The 20,421-nt window shown below is 38.5% G+C and overlaps 1 protein-coding gene and 1 pseudogene across 2 annotated transcripts; both read right to left on the reverse strand.

Annotated features, from left to right (window-relative positions):
* Positions 1 to 1,270: 1,270 nt before the first annotated feature.
* Positions 1,271 to 2,216, reverse strand: LOC122430706 (annotated as a pseudogene).
* A 9,427-nt stretch (positions 2,217 to 11,643) lies between these two features.
* LOC122430959 (olfactory receptor 8B3-like) lies at positions 11,644 to 17,379 on the reverse strand. 2 transcript variants are annotated; one of them, XM_043451947.1, is made up of 2 exons: positions 17,356 to 17,379; positions 11,644 to 12,582 (listed from the first exon to the last, which is right to left on the reverse strand). In XM_043451947.1, the coding sequence occupies exon 2, from the start codon at positions 12,574 to 12,576 to the stop codon at positions 11,644 to 11,646; it is 933 nt and encodes a 310-aa protein (XP_043307882.1). In that variant the 5' UTR covers positions 12,577 to 12,582; positions 17,356 to 17,379. The 2 variants fall into 2 exon arrangements, with proteins under 2 accessions (XP_043307882.1, XP_043307881.1); XM_043451946.1 differs by lacking the exon at positions 17,356 to 17,379 and adding an exon at positions 13,068 to 13,075 and having other exon boundaries at positions 11,644 to 12,577.
* Positions 17,380 to 20,421: the final 3,042 nt, after the last annotated feature.

Genomic DNA, 20,421 nt, shown 5'->3' on the forward strand with positions numbered 1-20,421 from the left:
AGGGACTATACAATGTATGGAATTCTCCAGGCCAGAATAGTGGAGTGGGTTCCCTACTCCAGAGTATCTTCCCAACCCAGGGATCAAATCCAGGTCTCCTGCACTGCAGGCAGATACTTTACCAGCTGAGACACAAGGGAGCCTGAGTCCCTAAATCTCATGACCACGTCCCACATTGGGACATCTTATTTATTGACCATATGCCTTCTTAAGTCCTGACATAATTAAATGTTTCTGAGCATCCTTACTGCTCGTGCCCTGCTCTCTGAAGTATAAACACTAGAAAGCATTCCAAATTCAGGTTTTTAATTTTGCAGAAGTTGTAATTTCCCTTTTTGAGCAAATCATCTCTATAATATATGAGCTTAAAAGGCTTCCTCTGTCTGACAACAACAGCAAAAGACAATCAAACTGTTTTGCTAAAAAGAAGAAAGAAATACCCACCTTGAGAACAGTTCATATGTCATTCTGAGACAGAGAAGAGTCAACTTTAAATCAGGAGTGTTTTCTTATATTTCATGCTCACTGAAATAGAATAACATAATCAAGAGTATATAGAGTATACTGAAGAATAATACACTTGAAATCAGAATGATAAGAAGTTAGTTTACAATTTTTCTTTCTAAAGCTGTATGACTTTAAGTAAATCATTATCCAGACTTGGCTTCACTTTCCCACCCATGCAAAACATGAATTTTGATGATTGGCTATGTGTCAATTTGGCTTACAAAGGTGAAAAATAAACTCTTTGCCAAAAGAAGCTTAACACTAAATGTTTACAGATGGGAAATGGATTATCCTTGATACTCTTAGAACCAACAATCTAAAGAAGGTATTTAAAGAAGATATATTATTGCCTTGTTAAATATGGAAGATAAGAGTAGAAACAGAGTATCTTATTTACCATTCTTATTTCAAGTTGATAGATAAAACCAAGCCCAGTGATATGTTTTCAGTCTAGTGTTACGTAATTCCTTATTTGGAGACCGTTCATCTTTTCCCAGTGTAAAAATAAATTCAAAATGATAATGAAAAGAGATAATATATTCACTATTTAATATTATTACTATGCAAGAAAAGGAAATTATATGTATTTTGAAAACTGTGAGAGAAATATATAAAAATGGAAATAAATTATTCAAATAGGACTCAAAGTTCTTTAAGATACTAGGTAAAAAAAGATGATAAAAAATATGGCAAGAAGGTTGTCACTAAAATTAAACACTCAACATCTCACTGTCTTGTAACTCATGCATACAGACAGTTCTAATCAAAACTGTCTCCTACTCAAGGTTTTTCTCAGATTAAGTTTAATATCTTTGTTCCTCAGGCTCTAGATTAGTGGGTTCATCATGGGAACCATATTGATATAAAAGACAGAAGGGATTTTCCCCTCATCCATAGACTCAGCAGAAGGTGGTTTGAGATACATAATGCCCCTGATCCAAAGAATTGAGAAACAGCAATGATGTGCAAACTGCAGGTGCTGAAGGCTTTGGACCTGCCCTCTGTGGAGTTGATGTGGAGGATGTTGGTGAGGATAGAAGACAAAGATGCTGAGACTGGGCACAATGATATTGATGCCCACTACGATGAACACTTCCAGCTCACTGACATAGGTACTCGTGCAGGAGAGCTCGAGCAGAGGGAGGATGTCACAGAAATAATGATTGATGGTGTTTGCATCACAGAAGGTCAGTCTCAGCATGCATCCTGTGTGAGCCATGGCACCAGAAAATGCCATCAAGTATGAACCAATCATTAGGCTAGAACACACTTTAGGGGACACGGCAACATTATACAAAAGTGGGTTACAGATGGCCACATAGTGATCATAGGCCATTGATGTCAACACATAGCATTCAGAAATGCTAAAAAACAAAAACAAAACAAAAAAAAAAAAAACAGAAGTAGAGCTGGGCCTTCCCCCCCAGGTAAGAAATAATATTCTTTTTTGATGTGAAGTTAATCAGTATTTTGGGTGTGAGTACAGAAGAATAACAGAGGCCTATGAAAGACAAGTTAAACAGGAAAAAGTACATGGGGGTGTGTAGGTGTGAATTCAGTGCAATTAGGATTATCAATCCCAAACTTCCCAGCACAGTAAGCATGTACTTTCCTAGGAACAGGAAGAATAGAGGGAGTTGAAGATCTCGCTGGTTTGTTAATTCCAGCAGAATGAATTTGGTCACAAAAGAGCATTTTCCAGGAGCCATTCTTTTCTAAGGTGATCTTTGAGCACAGAAGAAAAAGGTTACGTAAACAATGACTCAATTTTCACACAATACCTCCTCTCACAAGTGTGGTGTTTGGGTTGGGAATATCTGAGAGTAACCCAGCCTGGACTCGCAGAATTGTCTTAGCTACTCTCTCATGGAACTCTGTTACCATGATTTTTGCTTTTTTGCATCTGGTGTGATCACCAACCTAGAGCAAGACATCCTGAAATGCAAAGTCCAGTGGGCCTTAGGAAGCATCACTATGAACAAAGTTATTGGAGGTAATGGAATTCCAGTTGAGCTATTTCAAATCCTAAAAGATGATGCTGTGAAAGTGTTGCACTCAATATGCCAACAAATTTGGAAAACTCAGCAGTGGCCACAGGACTGGAAAAGGTAAGCTTTCATTCTAATCCCAAAGAAAGGCAATGCCAAAGAATGCTCAAACTACCTCACAGTTGCACTAATCTCACATGCTAGTAAAACAACACTCAAAATTATCCAAGCCAGGCTTCAACAGTACATGAACCACGAACTTCCAGATGTTCAAGCTGGTTTTAGAAAAGGCAGAGGAAACAGAGATCAGGTTGCCAACATCCACTGGATCATCAATAAAAGAGAGTTCCAGAAAAACATCTACTTCTGTTTTATTGACTATGCCAAATCCTTGGACTGGGTTGATCAAAACAAACTGCAGAACGTTCTTAAAGAGATAGGATGGATATAACAATCATGCTGATTTTGCAGAATTATTGCAGAGATTTTGTTTGCAAAAAACTCAGGACCTTTGTCCTGTTCCTTTTGCTTTGAATAAATTGCCCCATCCTAAAAAAAAAAAAGAAAAGAAAAGAAAGAGAGATGGGAATACCCAACCACCTGACCTGCCTCTTGAGAAATCTGTGTGCAGGTCAGGAAGCAACCGTTAGAACTTGACATGGAATGACAGGCTGGTTCTAAACAGAGAAAGGAGTGTGTCAAGGCTGTATATTTTCAGCCTGCTTATTTAATTTATATGCAGAGTACATCATGAGAAATGCTGGGATGGATGAAGCGCAAGCGGGAATCAAGATTGCCGGGAGAAATATCAAGAGCCTTCAGATATGCACATGACACCACCCTTATGGCAGAAAGTGAAGCACTAAAGAACCTCTTGATGAAATTGAAGGACAAGAGTGAAAAAGCTGGCTTGAGGATCAACATTCAGAAAACTAAGATCATGGCATCTGGTCCCATCACCTCATGGGAAACAGATGGGGAGACAGCAGAAACAGTGAGAGACTATTTTTTGGGACTCCAAAATCACTGCACATGGTGACTGCAGCCGTGAAATTAAAAGACTCTTGCTCCCTGGAAGAAAATTTATGACCAACCTAGACAGCATATTAAAAAGCAGAGACATTACTTTGCCAACTAAGGTCTGTCTAGTCAAAGCTATGGTTTTTCCAGTAGTCATGTGAAAGTTGGACTATAAAGGAAACTGAGCACCAAATAATTGATGCTTTTGAACTGTGGTGTTGAAGAAGACTCTTGAGGGTCCCCTGGACTGCAAGGAGATCCAACCAGTCCATCCTAAATGAAATCAGTCCTGAATATTTATTTGATGGACTGATGCTGAAGCTGAAACTCCAATACTTTGGCCACCTGATGTGAAGAACCGATTCCTTGGAAAAGATCCATATGCTGGGAAAGATTAAAGGCAGGAGGAGAAGGGAATGACAGAGGATGAGATGGCTAGATGGCATCACCGACTCAATGGACATGAGTTTGAGTAAGCTCTGGTTGTGGGTGATGCACAGGGAGACCTGGCGTGCTGCAGTCTATGGGGTCGCAAAGAGTAACTGAACTGAACTGAACTGGGTCTTTGTAAACTAAGTAGGAAAGAGTATCAAAACTTAGCCTACAGAAGGAAGGAAAACGACTGCCCTGTGCAGACTCGACAGCTTGGGGAAAAAAACAAAGAGTGGATAGAGAGGTTGGACCGGGATTGACTCACTCTTCCCACATCTCAACATTTCTCTATTCACTTTAAGTCTCCACTCACCAATGAGACTATAGGCAGAGACTCTAGCACTTAGGTGCTGGTCTCTAAAGCAGATTAGACCTGGTGGGGTGAGAACAAAGAAAATTGCTTAACTAAGACTAAACAGCCAGAGTCTATGAGAGGTTAACTCTTCACCCCACATCACGGAGTAAAAGCTGTAACTATAGATGAGTGAGACTTCCATCCATGGAGAGGGGACTTACTGACTGTCTAATGCACACTTTTAGGCCCCTAGTATCTCTGATCATTGACTGATTCCTGCATTGAATAAGTTTTGTGTGAGTCTCATGATGCAAAATTGGGAAATAAGTTGTCATATCTTAGATCCTTGGACTTCCATTTCAAACAAGAAGGACATGAATAAATGGAATTCAGAAACTCACCTTCCTGTCTCTAGAAAACCCCAGGGCTTTCTTATCATTGGTTTTACCCTCTGGTCTTGGTACAGCAACTTCAAGTTCTGAAACTTTGATTCCTTTGATTCTAAGAGAATGCATATGTATTTTCTGATTTGACTTCAAAATCCTTTAGAAATATAGATCACAATTTATGTTTATGACTTTCAGTCCACTCAAGTAGCAGAGAAAAATGAACAATCTTCATTATAATAATAATAATAATAGTTTCGTCACTCAGTAAGTCACAAAAGACTTAATGTCAGTGTAATACTATAATGCATTCAGTTATAAATGTGGCAGAAGCTTGCTCAGTCTCTTCCACAGGAAAACCGTCTACATATAATAGGGACCTGGGGGGATTGCATTTACATTCTGTATCTTAATATGTCAATCCCCTAGAGATTCAATAGTTTACTCAAGTTTTCCCTTCACTTAGGGACTGTCCATTTCCCACCTCCCATTTTCTGTTCATTTAGATTACAGAAATGAAGAGGAAGCCTTAGTCTCTTTTTTAACTACAGAAACAACTGATGCAAATATAATTTATATAGTGAATATGTAAGAAGTTCAGAAACTTGTTAAGAAAATCTTTCACCCAGTTCACGCATGAAGCTAGCCATACTGAGGCTGGGTGTAAGGGCAATGAAGAATTGCATTTCTGGACAATATGATTCAGAAATGAGTCCTAGCAAATCAGTGCTGGTGCTGTGCTTACTGGCTCAGTCTTGTCCAGCTCTCTGAGACCCCATGGACTGTAACCCACCTGGCTCCTCTGTCCATAGGGATTCTCCAGGGAAGAATACTGGAGTGGGTTGCCACGCCCTCCTCCAGGGGATCTTCCCAACCCAGGGATCGAACCCATGTGTCCCTCATTGCAGATGGATTCTTTACCATCTGAGAAACCAGGGAAGCTCAAGAATACTGGAGTGTGTAGCCTATCCCTTCTCCAGGGGATCTTCCTGACCCAGGAATTGAACTGGGGTACCCTGCATTACAGGTGGATTCTTACCAGCTAAGCTACCAGGGAATCCCAATTAACTGGCCTATCAATGACTCATTTATAGGAAAAATGTTCCTTGTGAGATTTCCTAATCCATAAATTCTCTACACAGTCTCGAAAATAACTCTATTTTTTTCTTTGGTGCTTTTATATTTATTGAAATTTAAAAAAAAAAAAAAGGCCTCACTAAAATCTTATTTTTGTTAAGAAGAAAAATACACACACACAGAAATACACAAATATATTAATAAATGCTTATATAAATGGCAGTTTAAAGTTAATGAGGGGTGTATATTAAACAGATAACAGTTGGTATCTCTGAGTAATGGGACTACTCATGATTTTTATGTTTTATATATTTATGAATTTTCAGAGTTCAAAAATTTTGTCTTATTCATTCTTCATTTTTCTTTTTTAAATACCAGATAAATATGTGTTACATTATAACAAGAAAAATTTGTTTTCTGAAAAAAGGGTATTTCAGCCACATTTTGGATTCCTGGAACAAAAACAGAATAAAAAAGAAAACTGAAAGTAGTTTTCACTTACACAAAGGAAAAGAGCCTCTTTCTTTTACTGAACAATCATCCAATCATAAAATTGTCTTCATTCCTTTAAGAAACAGCATTTTGAGAAGAGTTAATATCATATTTGTGAAACCACAACTTTGTAAAATAATATTATTATTGCTTTATAAAAGGAAATGGAATGATTTTTTACGCCACCTGCTGAGAAATAATCATTTTTAAATGGAGCTTATCATAAAGATAGGGGCTTCCCTGGTGGCTCAGCAGTGAAGAATCCACCTGCCAATGCAGGAGACCTGGGTCCCAGGGAAAATAACTCTTATTAAAGGAGAAAAGGAGCACTAGGTCTTCAGGAGAAAGCTATCTTTTAGTTTTATGAGTTCTAAAATAACAATTTTCTTCTATGTCCGAATTGGAACAGTGCAAAAAACTCATTTTTGGTTTGTGCACCAGGGTGGAGTTTATAGTGACTGTATCTCAGCCTGTTCTATCTACCTCAGTGTGGCCTTTTTCTCACCTTTGTGCTCTGCTAGTTTTCAGATCTTTTTCAGAGGTGATTGTTTCATATGTAGCTGTAGATTCACTGCATTCATAGAAGGAGGTGAACTTAGGATCTTCCTATGTCACCAACTTGAACCTTGTTCCCTAAAATTGGGCTTCCCTGAAAGCCCAGTTCGCAAAGAATCTGCCTCCAATGCAGGAGACCCCAGTTCATTTCCTGGGTCGGGAAGATCAGCTGGAGAAGGGATAGGCTACCCACCTCTGTATTCTTGGGCTTCCCTTGTGGCTCATCTGGTAAAGAATACGCCTGCACTGGGGGAGACCTGGGTTCAATCCCTGGGTTGGGAAGATACCCTGGAGAAGGGAAAGTCTACCCACTCCAGCATTCTGGCCTGGAGAATTCCATGGGCTGTATACTCCATGGGATCACAAAGAGTCGGACACCACTGAGTGACTTTCATTTTCACTAACCGTATACAGTCAATTTTATCTCACTAAAACTGCAAAAGTATGAAAACATTACTATCTAATGAAATACGATATTTTATTTTATTTTTAAATGACAAAAAATGTATGGCCATTGAACTTCTCTGGTAGTCCAGTAGTAAAGAATCCACCTGCCAATGCAGGGGATGTGGGTACAATTCCTGGTAAGGGAAGATGCCACATGTCCTGGGACAACTAATTCCATTCGCCACAACTACTGAGCCCTTGGGCCACAACTACTGAAGCCCATGCTCTAGAGCCCAAGTGCGACAACTACTGAGCTCACCAGTCGCAACTTGAGAGCAACAACCACTCACCACAGCTAGAGATAGCCCAAGAACATGTTTGGAATAATTTATGTGCGGGAATCTATCTCTCCAATTGTAAATTTTGTGAAATATAAATAGAGATCAAGTGTTTTTAATTTAAAAATTTAGTGTCACATTTATTTGGGCTGTTCTGAGAACATTTTAAGGCTTAGTACACAATAGAAGGTAAAAATATCTTAATATTTTTTATTGGTTGCATGCTGAAGTGATAATATTCTAGATCTATCGAGTTACAGGAAACATTATTATAATTAATGTCACATCTTTCTCTTTTACCTTTTTAATTCAGCTAGCAGAAAGTTTGAAATCACATGTGGGACTTGAAGTATATTTAAGTTGGATATCACTGGTCTAGATGATGCTTAATAGGTTTAATTTTTTAATTAGTTTCTATTGCAGTATAATTTCTCTTTACAATGCTGTGTTAGTTTCTTGCTGTACTGCAAATTGAATCAGTCATACGTATACATATAACCACTCTTTTTTTTTTCTTTAATTTCCTTCGCATGTAAGTCATTACAGAGCATTGAGTAGAGGTTCTTGTGCTAAACAAAAGGTTCTCACTAGTTGTCTATATTATACATAGTAGTGTTTATATGTCAGTCCCAATGTCTTAATTCATCCCACCTCCTCTTCTTCTTCTTTTTTTGTTGTTCAGTTGCTCAGTCTTATCTGACTCTTTGTGACCCCATGGACGGCAGCATGCCAGGCTTCCCTATCCTTCACTATCTCCCAGAGTTTCCTCAAACTCATGTCCATTGAGTCGATGACGCCATCCATCCATCTCATCCTCTGTCATCCTCTTCTCCTCCTGCCCTCAACCTTTCACAGCATCAGAATTTTTTCCAGTGAGTCGCTTCTTGGCATCAGGTGGCCAAACTATTGGAGCTTCAGCATCAATCTTTCCAATGAATAGAGTTGATTTCCTTTAGGATTGAGTGTTTTGATCTCCTTGCTGTCCAAGAGACTCTCTGTGACCCCATGAACTATAGTCCACCAGGCTTCTATGTCCATGGGGATTCTCCAGGAAAGAATACTGGAGTGGGTAGCCACTTCCTTCTCCAGAGGATCTTTCCAACCCAGGTATCGAACCAGGGTCTTCCACATTACAGGATGATTCCTTACATGTCTGAGCCACCAGGGAAGCCTCTTCCCTTATTAGTAACCAAAAGTTTGTTCGCTACATCTGTGACTCTATTTATGCTTTACCATTTTAACTAGTGATAGTTAATCTCTACCATTTTTCAGGATATAATTTAGGAACTTTCTGGTCTGTGACTCAGAGAACCATTTTTTGTTAAAACTAGAAAACCAGAGCTTTCAGTTCTGTTTATTGCGTAAGTACAGTCAAATTCCATGGCTTACCTGATGGACTCAGTTGTGAAAATTTCAACAATTTCCCTTGTTATTTTTCAAGTCCATTCATGAACATTAAAAAGCAAGAACAACTAAGAATAACTATGCTGTGCAATTAAAATACCCTGACTTGATTGCCCTCTTTTGAAAGAAGTTCAAATAGATCCAGTACTTATTGCTAACTAACACGTGTTCAAATTGCTCAACTCTCTGCTAAGTTATCTCCTTAGAAATGTCACCACTCTTTATTATAACAAATACTATTTAAATTATTTTATTAAATTTTTCCAATTAGTCAAAGACAAATTGCTTTCAAGGAAACTTTATTTTTTTCCGTAAATGAAGCACATTTCGTTTGTATTTTGATGTTCATGAAAGATTAGTAACTGGGTTTCAGCCACTCTTGTGGCACCTTCAATTATGATAGAACGTATAACCTAGTGGGCACACCTCTGAGATGTCCACAGATTTCCAGGTAGCAGTGATATCTTTCATATCTGTTTATATACACTTTTCTTTCAACAAAGAAAACAAGTTTTTCAAAATGAAGAGTAAATAAAAGAAAGGGGAAAAAGCAGAAAGCTGAAGCCAAGATCAACTATTTCACATAACTAGAACTTAAAAGGTTAAAATAAATTGTGTTAATATTGGGATCAGGGGAGGGGAATGAGTGGTCTTTTTAAACTAAGACAGGGTTTAGCAATCTCAACATCCAAAAAACTAACAGACCAATAAACCAGTTATACTGAATTTTAAAATAACTGAATAGTGTGTGGAGACTAGGAATGTGGCAAATGGTGAATATCAACAAAGGTATTTTAGAAAATATTTAAATTCTGACTTGATACATTGAGTTGAGGATTTTTAGATTTGACTTTGTTAAACGTTTTTCCCCAAAATGATGATAATTCAATATCCTTTCCAGAAAAGCCATGGTCACAACTTGCTTTATTCATCCAATATTTTTAAAAAGTTTCTTAAATTTCTCATTGCTGTACCAGCTGCAGTTCAAGGTTTTCACACCTAAAAATCCAAATGGAAATAGCATATGGAAGCCAACAAGAAGGTGTTATTTAGTCCTTTCTGACTCCTCCTGTCCTGTGGGTTTATTTTTTTTTAATTCAATTAAATTATGTTTTTATCATCCAAATAAATTATGTGACCTCCACAATACATCTAGGGCTTTCCAGGATGGAGAAAGGAATAGATAAAGGCTTCCATTATCTAACATTCTTCATTCTAAATTTCTTTTTCCTAAATTGAGTTCCAGTTATCCCTAGCTATTTTATCTCCTGGGGCCTCCCAAGTGGCTCAGTGGTAAAGAATCTGTCTGTCAGTGCAGGACACAAAGGTTTGATCCCTGGGTTAGGAAGATCCTCTGGAGAAGAAAATGGCTACCCACTCCAGTATTCTTGCCTGGAAAATCCCATGGACAGAGGTCTGGCAGGTTAGAGTCCATCAGGTCACAGAGTTAGACGTGACTAAAACTACTGAACAACAATTTTATCTCCTAAAGAGCTGTTCTTTCTCTACCTGCTTTCCCAAACATGGCTATAACTTTTCCATCTTCATTTCCAAAAACGACTAATGTATGGACACTGTGCATTATAATTTTATCAGGCTTTATGGGCACTGGAATGTATTTATAATAATCAATGCAATATAAATTCAGATTGAAATAGTATCATGACCATTCCCATGGAGGACCTCTTATATACTGACCATGTGTGTCTCTCTGAGTCGTGACATATTGCCATGATTTAGGCTCCTTTTTCTCACATATCCTGCTCCTGAATTACAGATAGTTGCAAACTTTCTAAACTCAATTTTTAAAATTTGGTTCAGAAAAAGTAACTTCCTTGTTTGAACCAATCTGCTCCCCAATATATTAACCCAAAGTTTTCCTCTGTCCCAACAAAAAGAACAATCAAGTTATTTTCTACAAAATAACTAAAAAAGTGATAGCCACACTGAGGGAAATTCATTTATCATCTTGGGACAAGGCAGAGTCACCTTTGAAATTAGCAGTGTTTTCTCAAATTCCACCATTACCGAAATAAAAGTAATAGGAGAAAGTAACAGCAAAATAGATTACAAAGTAGCAAACTTGAAATCAACTTTCCTTTATAAAGCTATATGACTTAAGTAAATCTATCAACTCTAATCTTTACTTTTGCATGCATAAATAAATATAGTTTGACGAACTGTTATGTCAATGCTTGTATACTAAGGTTAAAAAAAAAAAAAAACTCTTTGCCAAAAGAAGCTTGAAGCATAGCATTTATATATGTAAAATGGATTATCCTTGATAGTCATCATAGAACCTTTAAACTCTGACATTCTTACCAGCTGGAGCATGAAAAGAGTAGAAATATTTAATTCGTGCTTTTAATAGCAAGTGACAGACTAAAATACCCTCAGTGCTGCAGTGACACTCTAGTGTTACAGAATGCCATTATTTGAAGACCACGTATAATGTTCTAGACAATGGGAAAAAAAAGAGTTCAAAAGTGACAATGATATAAAAGGACAGAGATAATATTATGATTTAATTAATGCTATTACTAAACAGGAAAAAAAGGTGGAGAAGATATTTTGTAATCATGAGGAAAAAAAAAAAAGAGACCTACTCCAAAAAGAGTAGAAATTACTTATGAAAAAAGACTCAAATTCCCTTTACTAGGTTAAGGGGAAAAAAATGGACCATAAGGCTGCCACAAATAATATATAATTGAAGCACAGAATCTTGTTGTCATATAATCAACTGCACAGACAGATACTTTTGATCAAAACTGTCTCCTATTCAGGGTTTTTTTCAGAGCACGCTTAACGTCTTTGTTCCTAAAGCTATAAATTAAAGGGTTCAGCAAGGGAACAGTATTGGTATAAAAGACAGAAGAAATTTTCCCCTCATCCTTGGACCCAGCAGAAGATGGTTTGAAATACACAAATGCAGCTGATCCAAAGAACAGGGAAACAGCAATTATGTGGGAACTGCAGGTGCTGAGGGCTTTGGATCTTCCTTCCATGGACTTGATGTGGAGGATGCTGGAGAAGATGAGACCATAAGAGACAAAGATGGTGAGACTGGGTACAATGATATTGATGCCCACCACAATGAAAATTACCAGTTCATTGACCTGGTTACTTGTGCAGGAGAGTTGGAGAAGAGAGAGCATGTCACAGAAAAAATGGTTGATGATGTTTGCATCACAGAAGGTCAGTGTCAGCATGTTTCCAGTGTGAGCCATGGCACCAGAAAATGCCATCAAGTAGGAACCAAGGACAAGGCTGGTACACACTTTAGGGGACATGATAACATTATACAAAAGTGGGTTACAGATGGCCACATAGCGATCATAGGCCATTGATGTCAGCACATAGATTTCAGAAATAGCAAAAAAACACAAAAAGTAAAGCTGGGTCATGCACCCCACGTAAGAAATAATATTATTCTTTGATATGAAGGCAATTAGCATTTTTGGTGTAAACACAGAAGAGTAGCATAAATCTATGAAGGACAAGTGAAAGAGGAAAAAGTACATGGGAGTGTGTAGATGTGAATTCATCCCAATTAAAATTATCATGCCCAAGTTTCCCAACACAGTGACTGTATATATTACTAGGAACAGGAAGAACAAGGGGAGTTGGAGATCTGGTTGGTCTGTTAATCCCAATAGAAGGAATTCAGTCACAAATGAATCATTTCCAGAAGTCATTCTTCTCTAAGAGAATCTGTGGACAGAGGAGAATGTATTACATGGAGAAAAATTCAACTTCTCCAACATCTGTTCTCCGAAGAATGTTGTATGCCCCGGCAAGATCTGAGACCTGATCAATGTGGACCATAGTCTATTTTATCATTATCATGAAACTGAGTGACTTGGGCATTCTTTCATTAGTCTTTATAAGCTATATGAGCAAAATTTATCAAAACTTAGCCTGCAGCATGATGCACATTGGTTCCATATGCAAATGACTGTTGTAAAAACCACAGGATTGGGGAGAAGTTTGGACTAGGACATAGTCACGCTTCTCTCTTTCATCAATTCTTCTTTCACATGACCCATCTCTTCACAGTAAAATTGGAAGCAGCAACCCCACCAACCTGGTACTGACCTCCAACATATATTAGACTTGGTGGAGTAAGAATCAAGTAGATTTTCTGAACCAAAACGAAAAGACCAGAATCTAGGAGGGATTAAGTTACTGCTTCATGTCACAAAAACCATAAATATAGAAGAGTGAGATGTCCTTTGATGGAAATGATTGAGATAATGCATTCTCTGAGCAAATGAATGTCTTTAAACTTTCCCTGCACCCATCTTTTAGCGTATCCTTCTACCAGTTTCACTGAATCTCAGGACTACAAAAATTAAAGTCATCTATCTTAGACCTCTGAACATTCATCAGAAAAGGAGGGCATTAATATAAGTGGGATTCAGAAACTCACCTTCCTTAGGCCATCAAACCTTGCTATTTCCTTATCTGAGTTCTTACCCCCATGTCTTGGAAGAGCAACTTCAGGCTCTGAGGCTTTGTTTCCTTTATTTCTAAGAGGATGCAGCCTACACTTAATGTCTGATAGGTACCATAAATCTTTCAGAACTACAGCTCATAATTTTTGAGCAAATTGAGTTTTTATTATTATCATCTTTGCCACTTGGTAAGTCACAGAAGATTTAACATGAGTGTAATGATGTCATACAAATCAGTTCTCCCAGGGCAGAAGCTTGCTCAGACACTTCCCCAAGGAAACGTTCTAAATGTAATAGGGACCTTAGGGGATTTTATTTACAAATATGACCATTATGTATCTTCTGTCCCTTAGGGATTCAAAAGTTTACTCAAGTTTTCCCTTCACTATTGGAATTATTGACTTCCCTGGCAGTCCAGTGGTTAATACTCAGCTTCCATTGCAGGGGGTTGAGTTCGATCCCTGGTCAGGGAACTAAGATCCTACATGCCACGTGGTGCAGCCAAAATATATTTGGGGCTTCCCTGGTGGCTTAGCTGGTAAAGAATTTGCCTGCAATGCAGGAGGCCTGGGTTCTATCCCTGGGTTGTGAAGATCCCCTGGAGAAGGGAACGGCTACCCGTTCCAGTATTCTGGCCTGGAGAATTCCATGGACTTCATAGTCCATGGGGTTGCAAACAGTTGGACACGACTGAACAACTGTCACTTTCATAGAGATTATACATTCCCCAAGGAAAAGCTGAAAATAAACTTCTGTTTCCTATTCATCAAGATGACATAAAAGGAAGCCCTAGAACCACTTATCTTCCATGAATACACTGATTCAGAAACCTTTCAGGTGCAGATTTCCTTTGTAAGAAATCCAGAGACTAAAAAAGGTCCAGCTCCTAGTAATGTGTGAAATAAGTTATACAGAAACTGTTAGGGAAATTCAGGAAATTCTCTTTTCATAATACTTATTCTTCCAAAGAACCTTCAGGTTGGGACCAACTCCCCAGTTCTAGATTCTCCCTGGGAAAGGAAAGGTATGCATTATGTGGCCAATGCCCCAACTTTTCTTCGGGGTGTCCAGGAGACTGGCTTCAAGACAGCCTGTGTGTCAGAAAGCATAGGGGACCCAGGATACAGAATTCTGTAGCTATCGTGGATGAGAGTGAACCAAGATGATGGACTGGGCTGAAAGCCACTATAGCTCCCCCTCACCAGATCAGCATAGAACAAAGTACCAAAAACCCCTCTCTTATAGCTTTTCCTGGGGAGGAAGGAAGTGCACCATACATCTCAGGACACAGCATATCTGGGGGCTGCTTGTGGACTAAGCCCACTAAGAACCAAGATAGAAGGCTGCACTAACACAAAGGTTGAGTGGTCCACACTGGCCAGGCTTATTAGTGCTTTCTTCAGTACAATGCCAGCCCATGAAAATTAGGACAGACCAGAAAGTTAAAGACCAATACAGTATACTAACGCATATATATGGAATTCAAAAAGATGGTAACGATAACCCTATATGCAAAACAGAAAAAGAGACACAGATGTACAGAACAGACTTTGGGACTCTGTGGGAGAAGGCAAGGGTGGGATGTTCTGAGAGAATAACATTGAAACAAGTATACTATCAAGGGTGAAGCAGATCACCAGCCCAGGTTGAATGCATGAGGTGGGTGCTCAGGGCTGGTGCACTGAGAAGACCCAGAGGGATGGGATGGGGAGGGAGGCGGGAGGGGGGATCGGGATGGGGAGCACATGTAAATCCATGGCTGATTCATGTCAAGGTATGGCAAAAACCACTACAATATTGTAAAGTAATTAGCCTTCAACTAATAAAAATAAATAAAAAAATTAAAAATAAAACAAAGGAAAATTAGGACAGATGGGTGTTTTGTATAATGTGCACACACCAAAGCAGAGAGTCAATGAAAATGAAGACATGTTGAAATATTTTCTAAAAAAAGATTAAGAAAAAGCACTGCAAACTAACTTTATTTTTTATTTATTTCTTTATTTATTAGTTGGAGGCTAATTACTTCACAACATTGCAGTGGGTTTTGTCATACATTGACATGAATCAGCCATGGAGTTACACGTATTCCCCATCCCGATCCCCCCTCCCACCTCCCTCTCCACCCGATTCCTCTGGGTCTTCCCAGTACACCAGGCCAGAGCACTTGTCTCATGCATCCCACCTGGGCTGGTGATCTGTTTCACTATAGATAATATACATGCTGTTCTCTTGAAACATCCCACCCTCGCCTTCTCCCACAGAGTCCAAAAGTCTGTTCTGTACATCTGTGTCTCTTTTTCTGTTTGCAAACTGACTTTAATGGAATGGATATGTAAATTACCTGACATAGAATCAAAAAAGTATCATGCTTACTGTAATCAGAGAAAAATACATAACCAAAATGAGAATTTCACAAAGATTCAGAAAACTTAAAAATACTAAACAGAAATCATGAAGCTGAAGAAAGGAATAGAGAGAACATAGAATGTCACTCAGTCATGTCTGACTCTTTGCGACCCCAGGAACTATAGTCCACCATGCTCCTCTGCCCATGGAATTCTCCAGGCAAGAATACTGGAAAAGGTAGCTCCTTCTCCAGGGTATCTTCCCAACCTAGGGATTGAACCTGCACCTCTTTCACTGCAGGAGGATTCTTTACTGTCTGAGCCACCAGGGAAGCCTAAAGAATACATAAGTATGTATTTATTTACACACACATATTAAATAGGACTTCCTTAGTGGCTCAGTGGTAAAGAATCCACTTTCAAAGGAGATGTGGGTTCAATCCCTGGGTCAGGAAGATACACTGGAGAAGAAATTGGCAACCCACTCCAATACTCTTTCCTGGGAAATCCCATGGACAGAGGAGTCTGCTGGTCTAGAGCCCATGGGGTCACAGAAGAGTCAGACACAACTTAGCAAATAAACAACATTTAGTAGGAAAAAACAGTATCATTTTTACCTATATAGCAGGGTCCCCTTAGTAGTAAAAGAAAGTACCAGACTCTGAGATTTGTCAAACTGCACAGAATAGAGTAAAATCTACAGATTGGGGAGCTTTATAAAAAAGTAAAGTTTATTTCTCAAAGTTCTGGATCCAAGGAAGTCCAAGATCAAGGCATTGGAAGATTCAGTGTCTGGTGAGGTCCCTCTTCTTGGTTCAGAGCCTGCCATTTCTTGCTATATCCTCTCAGGGTGAAAGGAGACCTCTCTGCTGTCTCCTTTATGAAAGCACTGATCCCACCCATGAGAGCTCTATCCTTATGATGTGATCAGCTACCACAGTTCTCACCTCCTAAGGCCACCACGTTGAGGATTAGGTTTCAACATATGAATTTCAGGAGGACACAAACATTCAGTCTGCAGCAATCTTCACTCAAAGATTACACATTTTGACATTTTAATTTTAGGTTTCACTTTGAATTTTTTCCTTCATTCTCTGTATCTACGACCTAAGACCTATGTTTAGGATCATGCCAGTATATCACATTGGATTTTGAAAAAGCTATCCTCACACAATAAGGTAGAATGGGGAAATTCATGATGTAGCATTTTGGAAAAGAATCCAAATAAAGAGAAAATTATTAATTTTGTGAATTGTGATTAGATATCCTTCTAGGAAACTCCAGAAATGTTTGTGATATTAAAAAGAGACACCAGACTCTCTTCACAAGAATCATTTTAACAAGCAAAGCTCCCCATTTCAAAGCAAGTAGCCATGATTGAGGGATGTTCTTCTACTCAAATCTTGTCATATTTTGAATTTTTAAACAGACAAAAAGAATAGAAATCCTGGGTCAAAGGCAATGAATAATTGCATTTCTGGACAACAGAACTTAGAAATGTGTCATAGCAAATCCCATAGCGTTACAGTACATGTATCATTAGAAAAGAAGTGCAGTTATCTGGGGTTTACCCTACTATGCATGTTAACCGTCCTATTAATGACTTATAGGAAAAAGGTTTTCTCTTAAATTTACTAGTTCCTGTTGATAAATTGTCTACAAAGTCTAAAACATAACTCTTGGCAAAGGAAAGAAAGAACACTAGGTTTTAGGGGACAGATTTCTTAAAATTTCAAGTATCCTAAAATAAGCTTTCCTTCTGTATCAGAACTACAACCTTGTGTGGAAAAAAAAAATAATGTGTTAATTGTCCCTGTGTATTAAGGAATAGAGTTATGAAGTATGAAAATCCCTATCAGTGAAGGGAACGAGTCTCAATTGGAAATCGTTTCAGCAATAATCTAAGTAAATAGCTCCCACTGATGGGGACTTTTGTCTTAAATAATATTGGAACTAACTTAAAAAAAAAATTGCTCTAAGAAATATACCAAAAATATTGAAGAGATTTTCCTAGAAACACACAACATACCAAAAATGAATCTAATAAAGATCTGTGGCAAACAAAAGAGTAAAATTAGACCATTATTTTATACCAAACACAAAAATTAATTCAAAATGGATTAGAGAATTAAGTGAAGACCTGAAACCATAAAATTTCTAGAAGAAAACACAGGCGGTAACCTCCTTAACATTAATCCTAGAAATGTTTTTTAATTAATTAATTAATTTTTAATGAAAGCATAGTTGATTTACATTGTTTTATTAGTATCACATTAGTTGTATTAACAGCATAATTATTCATTCATTTATTTTAATTTTTGTATTCCATTTATAAGTGAAAAGTACAGAATTTATCTTTTTCTATATGACTTATTTCACTAAGCATAATACTTTCCCAGGTCCAAGAGCAAACTTTTTTTTTTTTTTTTTACTGAGTAGTACCTAGTGCATATATATTCCAAATCTGTTTCATCCCACTCAATTACCAATGGACACTTAGGTTGCTTCCACACCTTCGCAATTATAAATAATGCTGCTATGAACAATGGAGTTAGAATCAGTGCTTTCGTTTTCTTCAGATATATACCCAGGGTACGAATTACTGGATCATGCAGTGATTCTATTTTTGCTTTTCTGAGGAACCTCCATAATGTCTCACATAATGGCTGTATCAGTTTACATTCCAACCAGACTCCATGTGGATCTCTTTACAGCCTTGGTTGTGAACAGCTGTTCTGCTTGTCCCCAGGCTGATTTCAGCAAGAGTTGCTCTATAGGTGGTTTGTAGTCTGATATGTTCTTCAGGGAAGGTGAACCCACTGTCTTCCTACTGTGCTATCTTGATCTCCCTTTTTATATTTGTAGTTTCAATTGTTATAGGCAATCTCTGTGCTGAGGGTCAGGCTCAGGCAAAACTTAAGTTCTATGGTCTTTCTGAGCCTGCACCTCTCACTATACAAGCATGAAGACTTCTAATTTTTTGTGTGTATGCTTCTTAAAAGTCCCAGTCTTTAATGTCTGGCTCCCAAAAGATATGAAAAAAAGAAAAATGAAGATAGGAGGGATACAAGATACTGGTCATTAAATTCCCTGAAACTTCCTTCAGCTGGACTGGTGTGGGGTGGGGGTTTGGGGAGGGGAAAAGCCATGGTGGGGAGATGCACCAATTATGGCTGCTCTCCTCTCTGCACCTCTAATTCAGAAGCAATAATCAATAATCAGAGAACAGATATTGGGTATTTGGAGGAAAATGTCCTATTTCCCAACTGGCTCCCATAAGAATTCTTGCAAGGTTCAGCTGGAACTTGTGCAAGTGTGTTAGCTATAGGGTTGTGCTGGGGCATGGGTAGCTCCATTAAACAGTGAAAATCACTGAAATCAACCACAGCTAACTATACAAGTGTCCTGGAAGTTGTGAGGCTTCTATAGATTACACACTTCCAAAATAGTTATATAAGATAGATTATGCCAGTGCAATTGTTTTTTAAGTGGGGAAATATTTGTGGTGCTTCCTATTTTGCCATCTTCCCAGGATCCTCCTCCTTCCCCTTTTATGTAGCAATCCATTTCCTTTCACAGCTACCCTCCAACTCATCAACCCAGTTATACATGTTTAAACCTAGCATACCCTCTCACATTTTCTTACTTGTTGCTGCTGCTACTGCTACTAAGTCGCTTCAGTTGTGTCCAACTCTGTGTGACCCCATAGATGGCAGTCCATCAGGCTCTCCTGTCCCTGGGAAACTCCAGACAAGAACAGTGGAGTGGGTTGCCATTTCCTTCTCCAGTGCATGAAAGTGAAAAGTCAAAGTGAAGTCGCTCAGTTGTGTCGGACTCTTAGCGACCCCATGGACTGCAGCCTACCCGGCTCCTCTGTCCATGGGATTTTCCAAGCAAGAGTACTGGAGTGGCGTGCCATTGCCTTCTCCTCTTACTTGTTAGATATACTCTAATACATTTAGAGGGACTATGTCCTTATTTAAAAGAGTAGCCACCTCTTGTTTTTGAAGAGCATTTCTGACCATTTAAAACTACATCATCAAAACCTCTTCAGTGTTCTATGCTATAAACATAATTTATCCAACCATCTCACATAGACAGAGATTTTTCTATACTTCCAGTTTTTATCATCAAAAGCAATGACAAAATAAGCACCAGTATACATACATCATTTTATGCCAGTACTTTTAATTCAATAACATCCCAAAAGGTTGTCTTTCTGTGTGTTATTTAAATCAAATATTTTTCTGAAGTCAGTCAGTCAGTTCAGTTGCTAAGCCTTGTCTGACTTTCTGTGACCCCAAGGATGGCAGCACTCCATGCTTCCCTGTCCATCACCAGCTCCCAGAGTCTGCTCAAACTCATGTCCATAGAGGCGGTGATTCTATCCAACCATCTCATCTTCTCTGTCCCTTTCTCCTCCTGTCTTCAATCCCTCCCAGCATCAAGGTCTTTTCCAATGAGTCAGCTCTTCACATCAGGTGGCCAAAATATTGGAGTTTCAGCTTCAACCTCAGTCCTTTCAATGAATATTCAGGACTGATTGCCTTTAGGATTGACTGGTTGGATCTCCTTGCCATCCAAGGGACCCTGGAAAGTCTTCTCCAACACCACAGTTCAAAAGCATCAGTTCTTCGGCACTCAGCTTTCTTTATAGTCCAGCTCTCACATCCATACACGACTACTGGAAAAATCATAGCTTTGACTCAACAGACTTTGTCAACAAAGTAATGTCTCT

The sequence above is a fragment of the Cervus canadensis genome, chromosome 29, assembly GCF_019320065.1.
Source record: "Cervus canadensis isolate Bull #8, Minnesota chromosome 29, ASM1932006v1, whole genome shotgun sequence".
NCBI lineage: Eukaryota > Metazoa > Chordata > Mammalia > Artiodactyla > Cervidae > Cervus > Cervus canadensis.